Genomic DNA, 24,642 nt, shown 5'->3' with positions numbered 1-24,642 from the left:
ATCTCAAGGCTTCTCCTTATTTCTGATTTTGGCTGCTTACCTTTTTCCATTTTTTCAGATTAGGGGTTCACTTACACACAGGTTTAGTTTCTGCAGAGAGTGCCTTGTCTTGTGTTGTCTCAATGTGTTCTTTTTTTTTTTTAAAGCTAAAAACCACTGCAGAGGGCAGATTTGGATTGAGGTCGTGGCACTGGGAGAAGGGGGAGGGTTAATCCTTTGCTCTGTGCCATGGCCTTAGTCTGAACGAGAGTTGTGAAGGAGAAAACATATATTTATATTTATTTATACAATTATTTATATGCCACCTTTTGGTGCATGGCTTGCCAAGAGGCGGCTCACCATATTGCAAAGTCACAATAAATGCAAACAACCTAAAATAGTCAAAAGTGACAAAGAGCAGCAACTTTAACCGTTATTCAGAAACAAAAAACAGATACTAACACAGGGCATGACATATTTATTCTACAGTTATTCTGATTTGCTTGCAGAACGCTTATGCAGAGGGTAGATTGTGCCCGGCCTTCACTGAGTATTTATCCTGTTTTGTTTGTGGGGAGGTTCTATGACAATGAGAATTCATCCTGCCTTCATCCTGATTGGCTTGCAAGGGGCTTATACACATGTCCCCATTAATCACCGCCACACTTTTTAATGCATTTCCCTGTCACTTTCCAACCCAAAATAAGCCTTTAATCCTCTTTAATTTTGCAAATCTAAATTTACAGTATGCAACTGAATCCCTCCTACAAAATAGTGACAGTCTGGATGCACCCATAAACAATGGATAAGGCTTTCTTCTGTAACACAGTGATCTAGACAACACTTTCTATAAGAAAAAGTGGTATGAAAAAGGTGTATTAAATAAGGTTATGAAAATCTGCAGCATAGAGGCCATGAGCACCTCTGGGGGGGGGAGAAAGGAAGCTGCACAGTAGGGGGGGACCACAGAAAAAGGTGTTGGGATAAGCAGTAGTCTTTGATTAATACCCACTGCACTGGGAGAAAAAGCCACGAAAGTGTTAATGCTTATAGGACTAGGAAGGTAACTGGCCTTCCTGAGTTGTGAATTTAGAGGGCAATCCAACTCATATTTATGCCGGGTGAGGGGAGATGGATGTGCCGGACCCCCGGCTGAGCTGGCAGGGTCCCGGCTTTGCTGGGCTCCACTAGTTGATGCCCTTTGGTCCGGATCAGCTGGCGGCCTTGTGGGGAAGTCTAGCCTGGCGGAAAGGGTGCTGGTGGAAGGCCCCAAAAAGGGGCATTTCAGGGGTGTGTTGGAGGAAAAGCCAAGGGGGGAGACTTATGAAACATCCAACTCCCATCTGGAGTGCTCCTGCTGGTGCGGATCTGGGCCAAAGTTACGCCAAGGAAAAGGCTGGTCTAGGAAAATAATTTCAATGGAAGTCTATGGAAAGTGCTTACTCCCTGGTAGGGGTATTTGTAGGATCCAGCTTCTACTTTGCAATCCCCATGCACAGCTCCTGGCTGAGTTCGCATTCCGCCGGCCCGGATGCTCCCAAACGGCAATTGGATGCTGCAGACCCTCCTGCTGGCTCCTTCTGTGCCGGCACCCCTTCCACCAGCTCCCCATGAGTTGGACTGCTCTGCCTGTTTCTCTTTCCTCTTCCTTCCTTGCTTCTGCTGTAACCAGTAATGGCTGATGTCCTTAACCAAAGACCCAGTTTAAACTATACATATTGTGTCTGTCTGTATGTCTTCTGAGAGACAAACAACCTATTTGAAAGGACAATTTAGCTTGGGCAATTAGTTCTGCAAGAAAAGGATACTGGGGGATGATTCATGTTGGGAAAATGATGTGTGTGCAAGGGATAACCTGTCAGTGGTATATGCTGGAATCTTAGTGTCTATGCAGAAGTAAGTCCTATTGAATCAGGTGGGGCTTACTCCCAGGGAAGCGGGGTGAGGATTGCAACCTTAGTTCCAATCCAAACTGCATTCCTACTGCCCTGTGACTGCTTTTAGCCAGTTAGAAAAAAATATATTGGAAGATCTGATCATCGATCTTCCACATTATCTGTAGTTGGGGCTGGGTGCAGAGGTTTCCAAATCTCTGCCCAGCCCAGCCCAGTGATGGGGCTGCAAAAATATCCCCTCCCAGGTCCTCAGATTGAACATTTGATGAAGTGTGAGGGGGCGATAAGCCCTCTTCTAGACCAGCTGAGTGGTGGTGGGGGGCAGGGATCTATGTATCAACATATGCACCAGAGTGTGGGGTGTCCAGACCTACTGATGGGAGCAGTGCCTGAAAAGTTGGCTAAGGGTGAATTTAGCCCTTGGGTAGTGATGCCCTAATCTGTCAAATTCAGTTTCTCATTTTTCTAGTCCTACAATCAGTTCTCCACCTTTCTAGGTAAGTCCATGATTTTTTTAAAGTCCTTGTGAAAATTCATTAGCATTTCAGTAGGAAATTCTCCTAATATACCCTTGTTAATGCAATTTTGCAAAGCTGGTGTCTCTTTTTTGTATATCATTTCATGAATCTATCTATTTTTATGCACACTTCAGTTTATGCATTTTTGTACCTATTATTTGGCTAGAGAACTGCATTGCAAGATTCAGGCAAATTTTGAAGAATGGTTTGCATTTTGCTTCAGGAAGTGTGAATTAGGTTCACCATTAAATGCAAATTGAATCATATGTCTCCCCATACTTCCCCTTGGACAGAAAAAAAGTTAGCTACCTCTGCAATAAAACAATAAAAGGAATGGGGAAAAAAGAAAGGAGGGTAGGAATGAATGAATGAAGGAAGAGAGAAATTTGTGGAAACAGGGATTGTCCTAACCACCTCTCTGCAAACAAATCAGGATAAATGTTAAATGAAGATTAGAGGTCATCTGGACGTGACTGTAGACTATGCTACAAGGCTTGAAGCTTTGTTCTACCAATCTCTGACTGGTGTGCTTTTGTATAAATTATGAAAATGACAATAGTTTGCAAATAATCAATTCATTCACATGATTTCTACTGCTTCTGCTAGTCAGAAGGCAAAGACTCTCTCTCTCTCTCTCTCTCTCTCTCTCTCTCTCTCTCTCACACACACACACACACACACACACACATACAGAACTTTTGAGATGCTGCCATGTGTTACACACAAACTTAAAAACCTATCTTTATAACAGTAGGGACTATTTAAACATGTTTTTCTCATGATGCTGGATAATGTGGCTGATTTCTGTATGTGGGCGGTGCAAATGTAGAATGCATATGGGTTTGTTGATGAAGAATGTCAATGAATAATAGTTCACCCATTTCAAAATTAACAATAGCTAGGAATGGGCTAACCAAAACCTCAGTGACAGGCATGATTACAGGTATCATTCTGTATTTAATTTTAAAAGAGATGTTTTGTTCATTTGTGAAGACCTGTGTCCCCAAACCTCCCATCCCCAACTGAATGAATAAAATACCACTTACATTTCTTTGCAGAGGTGCTGGGGATATGCAGGACAGAGATATTTCTGGACAAACTCCTAGTGTTCAATTGAAAAAAATAATTTTTCAACAGATAATTACAACACTCCCTTCAAAGTTGCTTCTGATCCTTCCAGGACGTGTTAATAAGAATATCAACTGTCTGAGATGAATTTGCTTCTTCCCCTTGGTATAAGAAGACTACTGTAAAATGTAGGCTCTGGTTAATGTGTCAAATGAATAATCCTAAATCTAAATCAACCCTTATCCACAATCAGTTTTGAATTGAGATCAGGTCTCTACATTTTGCTTTTCTTTTGTGAAAATATCAGTGTAGAAGCAATCTGCCTTCCGCTACTTACATTCAAGTTTGCTTTCTGGGGACGCTAGAGAGACCAAAGGATTTGTGGTAAAAATAAACCTGCAAATAATATCCAAATTATAAAGCAAGAGGACTGACTTGTTACATTTTGCTTTTTTGCATAAGGCTGCGAACTCTGGAGATCTTTTATGCTCTTTCTCCCTAAACAGGCATCACTTGTCATTGGCGAGAATTCATAACACTGATTGGGATGTCGAAGAGGACGCTTTGAGGATTGCAGTCTGACACTTTCGCAGTTAACTCACGAGGGAAGAGTTACGCAAGTTGCCCCAAAGTTTTGGAGATGCCAGAGTTAAGCCTGGAGTGCTTTAACAAGCCCTCTTAGGCTTTGAGGTGTTGTATTCCAAGTGTTTCTTTAGTAAAAGAAGAACATAATGATGTCCGTAATCACACAACAGAAACAGAAACGTATCGAGTGTAACCCTGTTAATATCACAGACTTAAATCTAGGCATGCAATTATGACTACTAGCTAGATGACTTGAATATAAGAAGATAAGATCAGGCCAAAAGCCCATCTAGTTCAACATCCTGTTCTCAGAGTGACCAACCAGATGTCCAAGCAGAACCTGAGTGCAATAGCACTCTACCCACTTGTGATTTCCAGAAAATGGTTTCAGAGGCCTACTGCTTCTGACTGTGGATGTAGAATACAGCTATCGTGGCTAGTAGCCATTCTCATTATTATTCTTCATTAATCCTCTTTTATAGCCATCCATGCTGGCCATCACTACCTCTTGTGGAAGTGAATTCCATAGTTTAACTATGTACTGTGCCCCAGGCTATGGTCTGAAGGCTCATGAGACCAGCTCCCTCCTGAAGCTAAGCAGGGTCAGGTCTGCTCAGTGCCATGGGAGACTGCCTGGGAACCATATATAAGCAACCTTGGGTTTCTATCATGAAAAAGAAAGGCGGGGTATAAATGTAATAAATAAATAAATACTGTGTGAAGAAGGACTGTCTTCTGCCTGTCCTGAATCTTCCAACGTTCTGCTTCATTGGATGGTGCCACGTTTAGTATTATGAGAGAAAAACTTCTCCCTATCCATTTTCTCCACACCATGAATAATCATATACATCTCTATCACATTCCCTCATATTTGCCTTTTTCTAAACTAAAAAGTTCCAAAGGATGCAATCTTGCCTTACAGAGGAACAGACAAAAAAGGGGCAATAAACAAACCCAGCTCTGCCCTATCATAGCCTTGATACACCAACCCAGCCTTCCCCAACCTGGTGCTCTCCAGATATTTTGGAGAACTACTGTTATCAACTCCAGCTAGCAGAATCCAAAACATCTGGAGGGCAACAGGTTGGGAAAGGCTGTTCTAACCACTGCACCATAGGAACACAGGAAACTGTCTTCTTCTGGTCAGACCATTGGTCCATCTAGCTCAGTGTTGTCTATGCTGACCGGCGGCAGCTCTCCAGGAGTTTTGACAGAGGATAATTCCAGCCATGCCTGGAGATGCTGAATATTGAATCTAGCACCTTCTGCATGCTAGGCAGATGGTCTACTACTGAACAACAACCTTGCCCCAATCACACTGCCTCTCCTGTATCAAGGACACATTGACCTTTAAAATAACAGTGAAAAATCCTTCAGATGCTTCAATTTGATGCAAGAATTTCATTGGAGTCCCTGCTCACTTTCTACACTGAAATGTCCCCCCACAGCAACTGGAAGACCCCGCAAATAGTCTGAATTCAAGGTAAAGAATGCACGTCAAGTGGCATTTATAGTGTATGCATTCATAGGTTTATTTCATATGCATTTCATTCGTTGACATTCACTGCTTTTATTTATTTTAATTTCCACCATTTATAAAATCTAAATCTTTTCAGATTTGGGTCAATGGACTCTTGGGCATGCAGAGAAGAGAAGAGCCCCTAATCCAAAGACCCCTGAAATGTAGCACTTGGCAGCCCTATGGCTGGCACAGCTGGGCTTTGACAACACCAGTCCTGTGTTTGGGAGAAAAAGAGAATGAAGGGGAGAGGGAGAGGTTGAGTGTCCCCCCCAGCAAGCAGGTGATGGGCATGGCATAACTGTAGCAGTTGAAGTTTTTGACTAGGACCAGTGTTCTAGATAAGGATGGGGAGAAATCTGATTCAGTTTGCATTTACAGGCATACCTACCTAATTTGCACTTTCCAAAACAATAAGTCAACCAAAACACAGTCATCCTTCGAAATGTGCATGTCTCTGAATTTTGCAATGCAGTTCTCCTCACAAGTAATGTGTACAAAAATGCACATACTAGGACAGAGTTTGCATAAACATACATGTACTAGTGAAAATAACATTAAAATGCATTATATTAGGGGAAATTGCTGTGCAAAAATTCACACTAACATGCTGAGGAATTTTCAAGAGGATTGAAATCCTCTCGCAACTAATGTGGAAATGCAGAGAGCTGACTTCAGACTGGAAAAATGAGGAACTGAGAGAAACTGAAATTGACAGATTTGCCCATCCCTAGTTGTAGACTAGACCAGGGTTCAAATCCCACAAAGCTTGCTGGGTGACCTTGGTCCATTCAATGCTTCTCAAACTAACCTACTGCACAGGAAGAGGCAGCTGGTGGTTGCATGTCAGTGGGGCAGTGGAATCTGCTCCAGGTTTTAGTCCAAATGTTCAAGGAGTTGTGCAAGGTGCTGAACCTATTTTGGGAACCTTGGACAGCTCCTTGAAAACTGAAAGCTGGGTGGTGCCCATTGGGACTGGTAGGGCAGAAGGAGACCCAACTATAGGTGGAGCTGGAACTGATTAATTCTAGTTTTCTCCCTATCCTCCTCCTCCTTCTCCTTCCTGCAGAGTTCTGCAAGGGGCAACACGGAGGCTAAGCAGGAAGAAGCTGACAGGCAGAGCCACCCCCTGCCTGGACCAGTTTTAAGTAAGAAGGCACACAATGGGAGCTGGTTGAGGATAGACTGAGGTTGGTGGGGCAGTGCTCTGTTGGCCCTAATGGAACGACCTTCACTGGTCGCACCATTCAGCTCCCTTTGATGAGGGCAGGAGTGCAAGATTGATCAATGGGATCAAGAAGCTGTCCTAACATGTGCATGCTCACAACCCCCTCCCCCCACAGAAGGATGTAGTGCTCTGGATGCCAGGTTCTGCTCTAGGTTCCGAATCCCCCTTTTGCATGGCAAACCCACAAAAGACTCCCAGTTCTTGAGATTCATAGGTTCCGTGCTTGCTTGATTCTTGATTCTTGTGGGGCCTGGCTGTGGTGGCATTTCACTAGGTCTTCTTCGCTGCCCCTGCCCAATTTCTCATAGTAGAGCCGGACCATCAATTCTTCTCTGAATTCACCTTCCAGCCAACTAGTTTACTGAGTGCCCGCTTCATATCCTCGTTCCTCAGTGTGTAGATAATAGGGTTGAGCAATGGGGTGACAGCAGTGAAGAAGACTGACACCACCTTGTCCTCCGAGAAGCTGGTGGAGGGTCGGGAATAAATGAAGATGCAGTGCCCCAGGAAGAGAGTCACCACCGTGAGGTGGGCTGCACACGTGGAGAGTGCCTTTCGTCGGCCTTCAGCAAAACGGTTGCGGAGGGAGACCAAGATGACACCGTAGGAGACCACCAAAACCACAAAGCAGACCACAGAGATGAGCCCCGAGTTGGAAACGATGAGGATCTCAATTATGTAGGTGTCCGTGCATGCAAGCTTGATGACAGGGGGGACATCACAGAAGAAGTTGTCGACCTTCTGGGGCCCGCAGTAGGGTAGATTGATGGTCATGCCGATCAAGGCAAGGGAGTGCACTGTGCCACCTAGCCAGATAGTGCCAGCCAGCAGGAGGCAGACCTTGTGGTTCATGACGGTGAGGTAATGCATAGGATTGCAGATGGCCACATAGCGGTCATAGGCCATGACTGTGAGAAGGAAAATCTCGGTGCAAGCAAAGAAGTGAAGAAAGAACATCTGGGCCACACAGCCCCCAAAGGAGATGGTCTTTTCGGTTGACAGGAAGTCAGCCAGCATCTTGGGCACGGTGACCGTGGAGTGGCAGACGTCGATGAAGGAGAGATTGCTCAGGAAGAAGTACATGGGAGTATGGAGGCCTCGGTCACGCACAATGGTGACCATGATGAGGATGTTGCCAGCCAAGGTCAGCACGTAGACTACCAGGAAGATCACAAAGAGCACCAACTGTATCTCGGGGTTGTCAGTGAGGCCCACCAGGATGAACTCGGTCACCGAGGTCTGGTTTTGGGCCATTGTAGTCCAGTTAGGAGCTGCTTTTTCTTCCATTTTTGTTCTAGAGAAAAGGAACAGGCAAAATAACATTTTGATTGACCTGAAGGTCATCAGGCAGAAGTTTCAAATCTGTACTTCAGAACAATAACAACACAGTCACAGATAATGTAAGTTTCTAAAGGTACATAAGAATATAAGAAGAGCCCTTCTGGACCAGGCCAGCATTCTGTTTCCCAGAGTGACCAATCAGGTGTCTCTGGGAAGGCCACAAGCAGGATGTGAAGGCAATAGCTCTCTCCTGCTATTTGCTCCTCAGTAACTAGTATTCACTGACATACTGCCTCTGAACATGGAGTTTCCATATAGCTGAAACCTATAGTGTTCAGCATCGTGGACAGCTCCTTGAAAGGTTGGACTAAAACCCAGAGCAGAGTCACTGCCCCACTCGAAAGCCCACAAATGTCACTGAGTTAAAGCAGTTCTGCATGGAAGAGTGGACCGAAATCCCACCACAGAGCTGTGAGAGACTGATCAAGAACTACAGGAAGCGTTTGGTTGCAGTCATTGCTGCTAAAGGCGACGCAACCAGGTTTTGAGTCTAAGGGGGCAATTACTTTTTCACACAGGGGCATTGGGTGTTGCTTAACTTTCTTTAATAAACAAATGAAATAAGTATCAAAATTTCATGTTATTTGTTCACTCAGGTCCCCTTTTCCTCAATATTAAGTTTGGTTCAAGATCTGATAACATTCAGTGCCAAAAATATGCAACCATGCAGAAAATCAGACATGGGGCAAATACTTTTTCATGGCACTGTATATTTCATGTTTTAAGGATTAAAAAAATAAATGATGGAGTATTTAGGCATTTGGCCCATCACCTGTGTCCTGAAATGGTATATCCAAGGAAGGTTGTGCTTAATTCTGCAGACCTGGGCAGTCATGGCATTTTGCCCCTCCTTATGCCTGGATGCTCCCATAAGATAGCAACCCCCCACCCTCAATTGACAGACTCATTTCTAAAATCACATGAGATCCCATGCTTCACAGATCATGTGTTTTGGGGGAAAAAGCTTATGATGAACCACAAAACAAATCGCTTCCGTGAACGCCAAAAAAAAAGAGAGAAAAATCTATGATGAATCTTACCTCTGAAACTCTGGAATGCCATTGTGTTGCATTAAGAGAAAAGGGTGGCCCTCAGTTTCCATATAGTTCAAAGGTTCTAGCTAGTAGGCACTGATGGCCACTCATTATCCTAAGTTCTGGACTGTAAAAATCACACCTATCTGCCAGAGCAGGTAGTTCTGCAACTACTGGCAGTTCTGCAATTTGAATGTAGCAAGAGAAACACACACAGAGAAAAATCTGAATATTCAGAGCTTTCTGGCAAGAAATAGCCTTTGAGGGGGAGAGCGAATACATCTATTTACTTCTAGGGGAACTAATACTGCTTCAAAAATTAGCACCTTATGCCTATTCTCCTTGTCCCTGATGAACCTGCATATTTTTAAAACAAACATTAAAAGAAAACCGACAAGGAATCTTCTGTTTTCTCTTTCTCTTGCAAGGAAACAGATCCTAGCTAAACCACAACTTCCTTCCACTCTGGGTGATGGAGAACATGAAAGAGCTCAGCATCCTTCACCGTATCTGCAGGCAGCAGGCTATAGCTTTAGGGAGCTCCACACCTCTTAGCATCAGCTGCTTAATTCTGACTCAATGTTAGGGCCGGCCCTGATGACAGGAATGAGGGGTTGAGCCAAACGATGACATAACGTAGAGCACCAGTGTGGTGTAGTGCAGAGACTCTGTGGACCACCTATGGTCCCTGAGCTTCATTCAAGAGATCACCGGCATGTCCACATGAAATAGCCATATTTCAATCAATGTATTATTGATTTTAATTGTATGAGGAGAGACTGAAAGAATTAGGCATGTTTAGCCTGTAGAAGAGAAGCCTGAGGTGAGATATGATAGCACTCTTCAAGTACATGAAAGGTTGTCACACAGAGGAGGGCTGGGATCTCTTTTCGATCGTCCCAGAGTGCAGGACATGGAATAATGGGCTCAAGTTGCAGGAAGCCAGATTTCAACTGGACAACAGGAAAAACTTCCTAACTGTTAGAGTCATCGACAATGGAACCAATGATCCAGGGAGGTAGTGGGCTCTCCAACACTGGAGGCATTCAAGAGGCAGCTGGACAGCCATCTGTCGGGAATGCTTTGTTTTGGATTCCTGCATTGAGCAGGGGGTTGGACTTGATGGCCTTATAGAACCCTTCCAACTCTACATTTCTATGATTCTGTGATTATGATTTATTTATTAGATTTATATCTCATTCTTCCCTGCAGTAGGAGCCCAGAGCAACTTGCTTCTCTTACTTCTAATATTGTGTTCTGTTGTATCACCATTTGAATTCTATAGAATCCAGACTGTAATGCAATAAAATACAAGGTATAAGAAATAACAGGAGTGACAAAAATGCAATTAAAAACCATACAGCGCCTAGCACAGCACATTTCAATGGCTACAACAGGCAGAAAAATCATGAACTGGCCTGCCAAGTCCATCAGCAGTTTTTGAGCGGGCCATGGGGAAAACAAGTTTGGAAACCACTGGTGTAATGGACAGAGTGCCAAACTAGGGCTGGGGAGACCCAGGTTCAAATCCTCATTTGGCCATGAAGCTTAATGGGTGACCTTGGGCCAGTCACTTATGTCTCAGCCAGGGGTGACGTGTGTGTGTGTGCAGGGTGAGAAAGAAGGAGGAGGAGAAAAGTGGCAAGGAAATCATGCAATACGGCCAAATTGCTGTCAGATTAAATACTATGCTTCTCTACAGCAGCTATCTAGGGGCCAAACGACACCGCATTACAGTAATTATTTAGGGCCACACTGTATCAGGGGTGTAGCCTGTGATGTTCCTGTATTAGTGTATATATGGTAAGTGCTGTTTGTATAGGAGATACATGGTAAGTGGAATGAAAGAGGAGGGGGGAGTGAATGGGCAGTAGAATGCTGGATGATTGGCTGAGTGTTGAGAATGGCGGAGAGTATAAATGGAAGGATGACAGTTAAATCTGAGGGAGGACGTGAGAGGGTTGTTTTGGTGGGTTTGTGAGAGTTGTTTGAGAGGTGGATGTCAGGAGAGTGTGGAGAAAGAGAGAGTGGGAGTTCTAGTTTATAAGTCAAGTATCATAGTAATAGATGAAACCATATGCTTATGTGCCTTTATAAAGTAATCTTGTTATCTTTGTTATTTAATAAATACTGCATTTGGTTTACCAAAGGCCTGATCCTTGGCTGGGGTTTCACAGACCAGAAGGGAGGGTAAGGTAAATACCAAGGCTGAAGAGTGACAGATGGTGGCAGCGGGGAAGGGAAGAATAACACCACAAGTATTCAGAGCAAACCAGGATTATCTGCATTGATACAAAGGGATTGGGACAGCTTAAGCACGCAGTCACAGAGGTAACCTGATAGAGAGACTCAGGCAGAGTCTCTGGGAATACGGGTTATAGGACGTGACTGGTGGTGCTGCCTAGCAGGGGGATCTGGTGAGGTCTATGCTAGAGCGGGGAGAGAAACCATAAAAAAGGACAGTCCGGACTGGTGGAGTCCCTGGTGGTGCCTAGTGACAGGCAGTAACCACGAGCAGGTAGGAACCTGACAGGGAGAGCCAGGGAAGGGTGTCACATAGCCCTCCAGATGTTGCTGAACTAAATCTACCATTGTTGCTGACCAGAGAGAGGGGAGCATTCAATGCAGTTTAAATCTATCAGATCTTGCACTTTCTGAAGCAGTAGGCGAACTGAAAGAGACATATCCTTCAACATTTACTCTTCTCCGAATTTTGCAAGGCAGGTCTCTAGCCACCCCACTCTTGCAAAAATGTGTGCGTTATTCAAAACGACATACAAAAAAATGTGTGTTTTAGGAGAAATTTGCACCAAAATGCTGAAGAATTTTGATGAGGATTTAAAAAAGAAAAATCTCAAAATTGCTGCAGATTTAAGAATGGAAGAAGGTGAGAGAACTGAAACTGACAGATCCTTCCAGCGTTATTCCTGACAACTGGCTAAGCCACCTGGAGCTGATGAGAGGTGGAGTCCAGCGATATCTAGAGCTGGGGTGGGGAACCTCAGGCCCAGCGGCCAAATGCAGCCCTCCAGGCAAAGCATTTTTTTTAAGTAACAGTCCTAGCTTTTGGACACCCAGTGGACACAACTGGACACATAACATTTCATCAATGAACCAAGAACACAAATTCAGATTGGAAGCCACTGAATCGCTGATGAGCGGTATGACATTTTAGTGGAGCTGAATAGAAACAGTAGAACATATGGGCATCTTACACAATAATTCTTACTGCTCTTACAAAGCCTGATTCTTAGGGTGTTTGTGAAAGACCTCTCAACAAAATCTCTTTCCCTGTACTCAGTGATGTCTAGTTCTCTGCATCTTTATTCCTTTTTTTTGTTGTTGTAAGAATGATGCTACAGCAATAAGCATCGTTTTTAAATTGTAATTTGCTTTTTAATTCATGCGTTTACTGGTGGGTGGGTAAGCTAGCGAGAATTTTGCTAGGCTGGTAACTTGGGTAAATGCATTTGCAAGGCTGTATTCGCTCCCCCTCATTTTAGTAGTTTGAACCACTTTCCCTTCGATCCTAAAGTCAGGGCCTGTGCATGGCAGAGAGGCTTCCATGTGCAAGCCAGGTGAATGAAAAAATGGACACCCAGTAACAATCCCTTAAAAAAATGCTCTGCCTTCAGGTCTCTCTGTCGAGACTCTTCTCCACCAGCCCCACCCTCCCATGCTCCTGGAGAGCTTCTGCTTGGCTAGAAGATGTGTGTACAGATGTGATGTGTGTGTGTGTGTGTGTGTGTATGCAGGGGCAAAAAAGGCCTGACATCCCTTGCATGGCTGGGATGTAGCCTACAGGGCAAAGGACAGAGCTTCCCCTTTTGCTCTGCCCACTTTGGCCTCTGGCCTGCCCGCCACTGGCCTGCAGCCCCTAGTAGGTTTCCCTTTGGGGGAATGCAGCCCTTAGCCTGAAAAATATTCCCTATCCCACAATGGAGACTGGTGGTTCCGATGTCTGTGTGGCAGTGAATCCGCTCTGGGTTTTAGTCTGAACTTTCTAGGATCTGTCCAAGGAGCTGAACTTCAGCACCTTGGACAGCCACTCAAAATTTCAGACTAAACCCAGAGCAGATTCACTGCCCCACAGACACTGGAGCCTCAGTCTCCACAGCCACCCCGATCTATAGGGTCACAGCTTCCTCACCCCTGCATTAACTTAAAAGTCATTTCAACGAACATGCTTCTGTTGAAGAAGCAGCCATGGGGTGGGGTGGGGATAGGAACCGAGATCAGGACTTTGGTGAGGGTTTGCAGCTGTTATTTGTCCCAGACGTGCTATGTGAAGTGTAGCTTGGTCCTAAGTGACCTCTGGGCTGAAACAGACATGACAAAAGAGATCCACAAGGCTTTTATTCAAAATCTAAAAGCGGGTCTGTGTTTGTGTGAGTGCAAATTGGATTCAGGCTAGGGATGGGCGGATCTGTCAAATTTTGGTTTCTCTCAGTTTTCATTTTTTCTGATATTAAGTTTTATCTTCCGCATTTCCACAACAGGTTGAAATTTGTTTTTGAAAAAGAGTCCTCACGAAAATTCATCAGCATTTTAATGCAAACTTCTCCTAATATACACACTTTTGTATGCAAATTTGCCTAACAGACACAGTTTTGCAATGCACTCTGGACTACAATGCATGTTTGTACGTTACTTTCACTAATGAAATGCACACTGTAGATGCATTTGTGCACATGTTACTTGGCTGGAGAACTGCACTGCAAAATTCAGAGAAGTGCGCATTGTGAAGGCTGGCTGGTTGCTTTGGAAAGTGCAAATTCGGTAAGTTCACCTTTAAATGTGAACTGAATTGGATTTCTTTTCCATCCTTAATCAAGGCAGCAGCAGTGAGGAAGGGGTGTTTAACCCACCCAACCATTTGCCACTTGTGATATTTCCTCTATCAAAATCAAACACATGAAAGGCTTTGCTGGGGGAAAACAAATGCACATCTTTTATTCTACACTGGGGCAAATAGTAGCTTTGAGGTGGCAATTTTGATCAGGGAAATTCCATCAAGGGAGCCCACTCCTCAACCCCACTGGCCTGGTCAGATTTGCCTACCCACCCACATCACTGCTTTTAAGATTAACCTTTTAGAAGGAGGAGGAAAAGGAAGAGAACTGATCATGATTACTTTGGACCTCTAAGAAAGTTATTTTGGTACCAATCAGCCCTAAATCTTTATCTGTGTGTCCTGCTTTCAAATGATAAATAAATAAATAAATAAAAAAGACTTACAAGGTAGCAGTAGCCTCAGGAATAGATGCTTTTTTCACTCTCCTTGGCTCCTGAAAAGTTTATTAGCCACACCAAGTTGTACCACTGTTTTTCTCCAAGTATATAACCTTCTGTTGTTTTGCAGAAATGCAGCCTGTTGTAAATGTCAGTTGTCGCAAGTGTTCAGTGAGAGGGGCCCGCAGAGATCAGAACTCCTGAAAAGGAATCATAAGGGAGATTGTTAGGATGTGCACAACTCTTCCAGAATGGTTTGAACTTTTGTGCAAACAGCGTCACCCTTCTCCCCCTTGGTACTCTACAAGGGGAAGAAAAACAACAACAATTTTATTCTTTAATTTGGATTCTATGCTGTCCTGATAAAATGTGGTGCACTGTTGTGCTGGCCAGTGAGTTGAGTTTAGGGATGTAGGAGAAATTTGATTCACTTCACATTTAAAACTATCTATCTGTTTATCAAATTTGCACTTTCTGAAACAACTGAGAACTGTAACCCAGTCGTCCTGGAAAATTTGCACTTATCCAAATTTTGCAATGTGGTTTTCCAACCAAAAAATGTTTACAAAACTGCATATATTAGGGGAAAGTGTCTGTAAAAATTAATAAATTGGTGAAAATAATATACAAAAATGCATTTTATTGGGATAAATTGCTTGGGGAAAATGTGAATATTGGTCAAAACTACATACAAAAATGTGTTTATTAGGAGAAATTTGCACTAAAATGCTGATTTTTTTCCATAAAGATTTAAAAGAAAAAAATCACAAATTGCTACAGAAATGTGGAGAGTTGAATTAAAGATTGGAAAAATGGGAAATGGAGAGAACTGAAATTGATAGATCCTTCCACCCCTAGTTGAGATATAAGAGAAGTACTTGAATAATGGGGGAAAGGGAGGAGGGGCCCTTGATGAAGCCCACAAGCTGGACTCCCCCCTATTTGCCACCCAGGCTCCTTCTAGGAAGAAGGGCAGGATATAATAATAATAATAATAATAATAATAATAATAATAATAATAATAATAATAATAATAATAATAATAATGATAATGATAATGATAATGATAATAATAATAATAAATTCAGCCACATCATACCACCCTGTTAATTTAATTTAATTTAATTTATATCCCACCCTTCCTCCCAGAAGGAGTCCAGGGTGGTAAACAAAAACACTAAAAGCATTTCAAAATCTAGTAAAACAAAACATCTTTAAAAACATATTAAAACAAAATATCTTAAAACATCTTTAAAAACCAACTTCAAAAACAAATTAAGAAGCAGTTCCAGCACAGGGGAGACTGGGCCAAGGTCTCTACTTAAAAGGCTTGTTGAAAGAGGAAGGTCTTCAATAGGCACCAAAAATATACTGAGATGGCACCTATCTAATATTTAAGAGAAAGGAATTCTAAAATGTCGGTGCCACAACACTAACAATCTGCTTCCTATGTTATGTGGAAGAGACCTTCTGATGAGATGGTACCTGCAGGAGGCCCTCACCTACAGAGTGTGGTGATTGGCTGGGTATATAAGGGGTAAGATGATCATTCAGGTATCCTGATGCCTAGCTGCATAGGGCTTTGTACACCAAAACTAGAACCTTAAACTTGGCCTGGTAGCAAGTGGGCAGCCAGCGCAATTCTTTCAGCAGCGCCGTGACATGTTGGCGATACTCTGCCCCAGTGAGCAGTCTCGCCACTGCATTTTGCACCACCTGCAGCTTCTGGACCAACCTCAAGGGCAGCCCCACATAGGGTGCATTACAGTAATCCAACCTGGAGGTTACCAGTGCAGGGACAACAGTGGTCAGGCTATCCCGGTCTAGAAATGGCCACAGCTGTCTTACCAGCCAAAGCTGGTGAAAAGCACTCCTAGCCACTGAAGTCCCCTCGGCCTCTAGTGACAAAGATGGATCCAGGAGCACCCCAAGACTATGAGCCTGCTCTTTCAGAGTGAGTACCACCCCATCCAAAGCAGGCAACCGACCAATTATCCAACCTCAGGAACCACACCCCCACAGCCCACAGCACCTCCGTCTTGCTAGGATTCAGACTCAGTTTATTGGTCCAGGACTTGCATAGCATCTCCTGATTCAGAAGATGTTACAGAGAAATAGAGCTCTGTAAATCTCTGTAGCAGAGATGCGGAATCTTTGGCCTTCCCAACATTGCTGGATTACAATTTCCATCATCCTTGATATACTGTCTGGAGTTGATAGAAGTCTGAGTCTTCAAATGCAGACTCTTGGGTCTCATGCCCATTTACTACAAGTGAAGAGAAGTGGCATAAGACTGGATCACCCTATAACAGTGAACACACTCGTAAAGCATGAATCCGTATGTAGCCGAAACAGCAATACCTATGCAGAAGTGGAAGGTATAATCAGGCCTGCAAAGCCCCCCACACTCAAAGCATAAGAAGGAAGGGAAAAAACTCTAAAAATGTGGTGAGGAGGGAACCCAGCAGAGCCCAGAATGCTGACTTGACTGGGGAGGGGAGTGGAAAAGTCAGAGGGGGAGAATGGAATGGAGTATTCTGGAAGTGGGCGTGTCTGGCTAGAACCTTGAACAGCAGCACTCCACAATGCAATGTTTTGTTGTGTATCCCACGTGTTTTTCAGAAGTGTGTGTGTGTGTACCTTTGCTCAGAGCAGTGGCCCTGAAGTTTACTTTCCCCCGTGTCATTTCTCTTATTTAAATCTCCCCCAATAGCTGCTACAAGCATCACACCCATTGTTTTCACAGGTACCTATACTGTACCCGCATTTGGTCCCCTAAGAGGCTAAGAGCAATTTGGGGTGGGGTAGATTGTGAATCCGCCCCTTCAAACACTGTTACTCTAATAATTGGGGATCACAGTAATGCGGTGCAAGGCGTCTTTCAAGAAGGCTTGACCACCACTGCTAGTCTTTGTATGGATGGTACAATACCTCATGGAACAGGCCAATTTCACTTAAAACATCAGAGATGGAAGTTTCTGATCACTGTACAGAACTGCTTTTCCATGTTGCTAGGCATCAAATGTTGGATAATCCAGCAACGTACAAGCGTATGTGAACCAAATTCAAGTGATAGCTGCAGCACGAAACACCTGTCACAAGAAGGCAGTTGCTGGCATGCTTCTTCTGATGAAGGTAAGGCATGTCCTGGTTTTAAGAGGTTTTGCAGGTGGATAGGTGGAAAGAAAGAATGTCGCTAGTAGAGATAGGGCACTACTCTTCATCCTCAAACCTTCGTTTCAATTTTTGGGTAAATGGGTAAGCTTGAAGAATGACTCAAATGACCACTAGGGGTCAGAGAAGGACCAGGAATGATCACTGTCTTTTTGGTTTAGGAGGGATAGCATTTTGGAAAGCAGGGGGAGGATTGGAAGCTGAACTCATAACAGAACCAGAGGCTTCAGAACTATTTTGTTAGTCCCTCCCAAAGTCCCAACGTAAGACTAGTTTGTGTGACATCAGTATAAGACAACAAGAAATGGAAGGCTTGCTCGCTTTATAGTTGAATAGCTGGAATCTGGTGGCCTTTTGACAAGTGATGATAGCCTCCCTTAGCCACTGTACCTCATACCTTATGCCTAAGCATTTGTGGAATGCCTTCCCTAAGTGTTTACCCAAGCATTTGATGGCTGAAAGACCTGTCTCTGGCCACCCTGAAATTCTTAGTGTTGAGAATAGGTGATTGCTTTTAGGAGTTTTAAACTTTGTTTAGAAGGTTGTTTTTAACTGTTTTCAGGTGCTTTAATTGTATTGTTTTAAGTATTGACATGTTTGACTCTCTGGGCTCTTTTGGAGGAAGGGCAGGATATAAATGTAATTATCACCATTATCATGGTGACCCTGCTATTTGAATTTAGCTCTTGAAGGCCAACTTATTTGCTAGATTAAGGCAACATTCACACCATACATTTATTCCACTTTAACCAGTCATGGCTTCCCTCAAAGAATCCTGGAAAGTATAGTTTGTGAAAGGTGCTGAGTACGGTGAATCTTATTCTCTTGACAGAGCTACAATTCCCAGAATGGTTTAACAGTCAGCCCCTTGGCCTCTTTCCAGAGGACTCTGGGAACTGTAGCTCTGTGAGGGGATGAGGGGTCTCCTAACAAATCTCAGCATCCTTCACAAACTACATTTCCCAAGATTCTTTGGGGGAAGGCATGACTGGTGAAAGTGGAATAATGGAATAAATGTATGGTGGCCTTGGACAAAGCTGGTAGGAGCGACTGCAGCTTAGTTTCTTTTTCATCAGATTAGGTGGAGGGAAGACTGAGGGTCCTATCCAACTAACTCAGAGGAGACCCATTCAGGTGAATAAACCCAAATGACTCATGTCCATTATTTTCAATGGGTTTACTCTGAGTAGGACAATCCACTGGTTACCACCTTATAGGAGCAAATCTACTTTTGCAACACAATAAGGTGTTTGGCTTTTCCAGAATTCTTAGAGGGTTACTTAGAACATAAGATCAGCTCTGCTGGAACTGACCAAAGGTCCATCTTGTCCAGCATCCTGTTCTTATGGTGGCCAGCCAGATGCCTAAGGGAAGCCTACAAGCAGGTTCTGAGTGCAACAGCAACTCTCCCCATTTGTGCTTCCCAGCAACTGGCATTCAGAGGCATGTTGCCTCTTGACACTGGAGGAAAAATAGCCATCATGACTAGTAGCCATGGATTGTCTAATCTCCTTTTGAAGCTGTCCATGTTGGTGGCCATCGCCACATCTTGTGGTAGTGAAGCTCACAATTTAATGATGCACTTTGTGAAGAAGGGTTTCCTTTTGTCTATCCTGAATCTCCAAATGTTCAGCTTTGTTGGATGAGTCAGTTGGATTCTAGTATTATGAGTGAGGGTTCACAGCTGCACTGGTATTACTGTTATTCAGGCTCCTGTTGATTAATTGCACTGATCAGTTAGTTTCATCTCACATCTGGAGGACAAGACTCTAGTGCAGCCTTTCTCAACCAGTGTGCCTCCACATGTTGTTGGACCACAACTCCCATCAGCCTCAGCCAGCATTGCCAATGGTCAGGAAAGATGGGAGTTGTAGTTCAACAACATCTGGAGGCACACTGGTTGGGAAAGGCTGCTCTAGTGTTTTGGAAGCTTCCTTCCACTGAGTCAGACCATCCATCCATCTAGCCTAAGGGTAGCTGATATGGTGTCCTCCAGATGTTGGATCTCAACTTCCATAATCTCTGACTACTGGCCATGCTAGCTGGGGCCAATGGGAGTTGTACTCCAACAACATCTAGAGGGCACCATGTAGGCTAACCCTGATCATGGATTTTCAGGTTCTCTGCAGAAGTCTTTCCCATAATCTGCTATCTGATCCTTTTAACTAGAGACGCTAAGGACTGAACCTAGGTCATACAGGAAGCTGCCTTATCCTGAGTCAGACCACTAGCCCATCTAGCTCAGCAATGTCTACACTGACTGGTAGTGGTTCTCCAGGGTTTCAGACAAGGAGTGTCTCCCACCCCTACCTGGAGATACCAAGGATCACATCTGGAAACTTCTGCATACAAAGATGATGCTCTAGTATTGAGCTATGGATCTTTTTTTAAGCATTAACTTTGCCTCCCGATGTTCTACTTCTAATGAAGAGTGGCTCGACGTTTTGACCTTGGCCAAGTCATGCAACCTAAGCAAGTCATCTCCTTGGAAGGAGGCCAGATCCTGATCAGCTGTACTCAAAACATAACTGTGTCTCATGACACAATGTATTGGTACAAGTAGGTTGGAACCACATTGACGTTCTTGGGACAGAGATACGAAGAAAAGTCTGCTTCGGTTGGGGAATTCCAAGTAGATGTGATCAAAGTATCTTGCTTCATCAGGCTTAAAAAGGATGTGGCAAGACTGAGTGACTCTGCAGTGTACTTCTGTGCTGTGAGGGACACAGTGGAAGGAAGCCAGATGTCTTCAGTACAAAAGCTAGCAGTCTGCTCAGTGCTGCTCATGGACTGGCATCTCAGCATAATGAACTGCAGTGGATACTATGGAATTATATATAGTTGACGGACCTTAAAGGTGAGCTAGTCCCACCTATAAGATATCTGCTGTTACAGCATCCCTGAGAGGTGGCCATTCAACCTCTAACAAAGAAGCATCCACTTTTGTAGGCAGTCTGATCCACTGTTGGACAGAAGAATGTAAGAAGACCCCTGCTGGATCAGACCAATGGCCTATCTTGTCCAGCATTCTGGATGATATCCAATGTTAGTCCTACTCAGAGTAGACCCACTGAGGTTTATTGACATGACTAAGGTCCATGGATTTCAATGGGTCTATTCTAAGACTTAATTGGCTACAATGCTCTATTCTCACTGTGGCCAATCACATGGCTACTCCAAGCATAGCCAATGTGGGGCACTCCAGATGTTATTGGACTACAACTCCCATCATCCCTTAGGATTATGTTGGTTAGGGCTGATGAGAGTTGTAGTCCATATTGGAAACAGGCAACCTTGCATGCTATCACTAGGGGGCAAGGTATACATATTTTAGTACAGTTAGAGAGGGATGCCATCTCTAGCTAGACTCAGGCAGACTCTAATTTGCTGTGATGTAGTTTGCTGTTTGTTGTTTTCTCCTCTCCTCTCTAACACCCACATGAAAGGATTGGACTGCTGTCAATGCTGTAAACCACCCAGAGAGCTTTGGCTATGGGCGGTATATAAATGTAATAAATAAATAAATAAACAGGGTGGTTAGATACTTAAAAGGGTGTATGGACTTTAAACTGAGATTGCCAGCTAACAGTAATCCTAGATTTGTAGGCTACACTGATGCAGATTGGGCTGGAGACAGTTTAAACTACAAATCCACAAGTAGATTCTTGTTTGTATATGGGAATGGGCCTATCTCCTGAATAGCATTCTCTTCAACAGAATCTGAATATATAGATGCAGCAGAAGCATGCAGAGAATTAATGTGGTTTGACCTTTTACTGGCATGGTTTGGAATAAGTAAACAAAACCCAATGCAGATTATGGAAGACAACCAGAATTGTATTAGACTTTCTCAAACTGAGAAGATCCAATCATGCACTAAACACAATAGAATTAAATATCACATGGTGTGTGAGCTGACTGGAAAAGGAATCATCAAGATGAGCTACTGTCCAAGTGTAGAGATGATAGCAGACGTTTTGATCAAACCTTTGCCAAGATTGCTTTGAGAACCTGTGAGTCAAGATGGGACTTGAAGGTTGCATACGGAGCTGAGAAGGGGCATTGGCAGTGTGATAGATGTGACATCTCCTTTCTTCAACCACAAATCCGCAGACAAGACATGGACCACCTGAATGAAGCTCATGGCCCACTGGTGATCTGTGGATCACAGTTTGAGAACCCCTGCTTTAGAGGTCACACATAGCCCCTTTGCTTTTTTATAAGTGCACAAATTCCTAACCCTGGAGATGGTGTAATAATCATTTCTGTGGAGAGTGGAAGGAGTGCCATAGAGGAGCTTTAAAGGTCCCCAGGCCTTGTTAGACAACCCTGCCCTAAGAGAAGGCCATCTCACCCTCTTCGCTGCATGCAGCTCATTAGCTGATCAAAACAACTGATGCAACACTGTCGCTGCATTTGTCACTGGGTTCTGCCCTGAGCTAGGGAGGCTGGAAGAAGTTTTCCCCAGAGTGTCAAATCCCTGCAGAAGGAAGCAGAAGATGTATAGATGCTTCCCCAGCACTGAGACTATTCAGACTCCTAAAACTTGCAGAGCCAAGAGATATGCATTGTGGCTGAACAGATTTCAAGGCAATGTAGCTTTTATTTTATGGAAGAAAGGAAGACGTACTGTTTCTGCTCCAGTAACAGCAGCTTTATTTCACATTCACAGGCACAGGGGTTGGGCTGAGACAATGTGATTTAGCATCAGGAGGCAAAAAAACCAATGCAGTAGCTCCCCATCTTAGATGCGTGCAGGTAAGAAAACGTCTCTCTTGTCCAGCTGCTTGTCTTTTGTCGTAGTGCTTATTTTTCTACCTGCCCTTTCTTATTTAAAAGGTCCCATTTTGCTGCTACTTCACCAATAGGATTTATCTGAAGCGGTTTTTTTTACTGTTCTTCAGCCGAAAAAAAGTGGCCAAAATGATGACACTGAGGTTATCATACTTTGGACACATAATAAGAAGACATGATTCACTAGAAAAGACAATAATGCTGGGAAAAACAGAAGGGAGTAGAAAAAGAGGAAGGCCAAACAAGAGATGGATTGATTCCATAAGGGAAGCCACAGACCTGAACTTGCAAGATCTGAACAGGGTGGTTTATAACAGATGCTATTGGAGGTTGCTGATTCATAGGGTCGTCATAAGTCATAATCGACTTGAAGGCACATAACAACAACAATCACAGTTAATAATGTTCCTACCCTTGGACTTGCAATCTAAAAGAGATGACATGAAAGGAAAAAGGGATTGGGAAGGAAAAGTAAAAGAAAAGCAAACTCAGGCACTAGTACTGGAGTGGAGAACCTGTGGCCCTCCAGATGTTGCTGGACTACAGTTTTCTTCACTCCTGACCATTGGCCATGCTGGATGGGGCTGATGGGAACTGGAGTCTCATAACAAACCTGGAGAGCCACTGGTTTCCCACCAATGAATTACTTCATAGTTTTATTAGTCTTGTAACAACCATCTGGAATGGAAACAGTCAAAGAAGAGGAGGAGTCAAAAGTTGTTGGCCTCTCTCAACTGAACCGATGGATTAGTCCTGCTTACCTTCTCTCCCTCTGCTGTAGTGTGATGGAGTGGCTGCTTCCAGGTGATAGCAGATGGAGGGAGGAGTCTGATGGAGCTGGCTTCTCAGCAGAGCTCATAGTGGCCCTGCTTTCCTCTCACTGCCTCTGCTGGAGCCTGATTGGTGGCCTTTTACTGTATTATTGTTCATAATGGGCAGGTATTATGGGAGTTGCAGTCCAAAATATCAGGAGTGTACCGGGTTGGAAGAGGCTGCTGTAGGTTGTGACAGCCCCACTATAATGGTATAGCAGAGATACACTGAGGGGATTCCACCAGTAAGATGCAATTTTCTATTGCCCCAAGGTGTTTTTGTCTACCTGACTAGAGATTGGATGACTGATTTTTTTTCCAAGTGGGTGCCTGTAGTCTGGAACTGGACAATCCTATTCAGTATCCTAAACAGGTTTACTGCATTTTAAAAATCTTTATTGGATTTGCCTTTGCAGCCTACCCTTTGATGAGGTAGGCTCCTTCCTATCTTAGAGATGGAGGGACTGAGGCCAAGGCTGCATACTGAGTCCATGACACGCACAGGACCTGGAGAAAGACTTGGGCCTTTTCTGATACAGTATTGATCTCTGCAGTATTGATTTCTAGAGTGTTTTCCATGGTGTGCAATGCATGTGGAAACGATATCAAAAAGGGTGCTCTGCCTGGATAGTGTCAGGACAAATCTGTGAAAGAGATTCAGCAGAAGAATACATAGTTCACAAATGCATGTACAATGCTGAATTTCCCAACACATGATTGCAGGCAGTTCTTGTGTGTACCCTGTTGAACAAGATTGCATTTAAAGTAACATCAGATGATAGAAAAGTTGTATCTATGAAGATCCATCTATGCTGGTTCATTCAGACCATCATTGAATGTTCATGCAAGTGAAGAACATGAGTGTCTGAACCAGCTCACACTGCCCACCTAATCTTCCATGAAATGAAAAACAAACAAACAAACCCACAATCACTGTTGAATATGTCATAAGCTTCATTATGTCCATGCTTTCCTTTGGCACTAGTAACAAATGTTGCATAGCAAGTAGACGTGTGGTTGCATATAGAATAGCTACCAATTGACTGAGAAGATTGTCCATCATCCACTGTGCATTACACTTATAGCTCATGCTGGGTCCTGGGTTCAATCCTTGGTACCTCCAGGTAGGGTTGGGAAAGACTTCTATCTGAAACTCTGGAGAGCTGCCACCAGTCCAGTGGCAAACCTGTGGGAAACCTGTGACCTTCCAGATGTTGCTGGACTACAACTCCCATCAGCCTTGTCCACACTGGCCATGCCGGCTGGGTCTGATGGCAGCTGAGCGTCCACCTGGAGGTGCACACAGGTTCCCCACCTAGGTTCCCCATCTAGACCATATTGAACTGGATGATTCTGGTTAGTATCCTAAATAGGTTGTTTACTGCATTTTTGGAAAATTGACCAAAATTGTTTGTGTGTGTCCCCCCCCCCATTTCCTTAGCAATACATTTGTTGGATCTGAA

At 43.8% G+C, this 24,642-nt stretch overlaps 1 protein-coding gene across 2 annotated transcripts; it reads right to left on the bottom strand.

Moving 5' to 3' along the window:
• Positions 1-7,113: 7,113 nt before the first annotated feature.
• LOC133366060 (olfactory receptor 4E1-like) lies at positions 7,114-11,851 on the bottom strand. 2 transcript variants are annotated; one of them, XM_061588720.1, is made up of 2 exons: positions 11,810-11,851; positions 7,114-8,031 (listed from the first exon to the last, which is right to left on the bottom strand). In XM_061588720.1, the coding sequence occupies exons 1-2, from the start codon at positions 11,849-11,851 to the stop codon at positions 7,114-7,116; spliced, it is 960 nt and encodes a 319-aa protein (XP_061444704.1). The 2 variants fall into 2 exon arrangements, with proteins under 2 accessions (XP_061444704.1, XP_061444705.1); XM_061588721.1 differs by lacking the exon at positions 11,810-11,851 and having other exon boundaries at positions 7,114-8,046.
• Between the last annotated feature and the right edge of the window lie 12,791 nt (positions 11,852-24,642).

The sequence above is a fragment of the Rhineura floridana genome, chromosome 11, assembly GCF_030035675.1.
Source record: "Rhineura floridana isolate rRhiFlo1 chromosome 11, rRhiFlo1.hap2, whole genome shotgun sequence".
Taxonomy (NCBI): domain Eukaryota; kingdom Metazoa; phylum Chordata; class Lepidosauria; order Squamata; family Rhineuridae; genus Rhineura; species Rhineura floridana.
This window is presented reverse-complemented; position numbering and strand designations above follow the sequence as displayed.

Coding starts and splice junctions, on each gene's coding strand:
- LOC133366060 (XM_061588720.1), bottom strand. CDS start 11,851: ATGTCTCTTTCAGTTCGCCTACTGCTTCAGAAAGTGCAAGAT. Junction 8,032..11,809: donor TGCTTCAGAAAGTGCAAGAT/CTGATAGATTTA, acceptor GCCCAAAACCAG/ACCTCGGTGACCGAGTTCAT.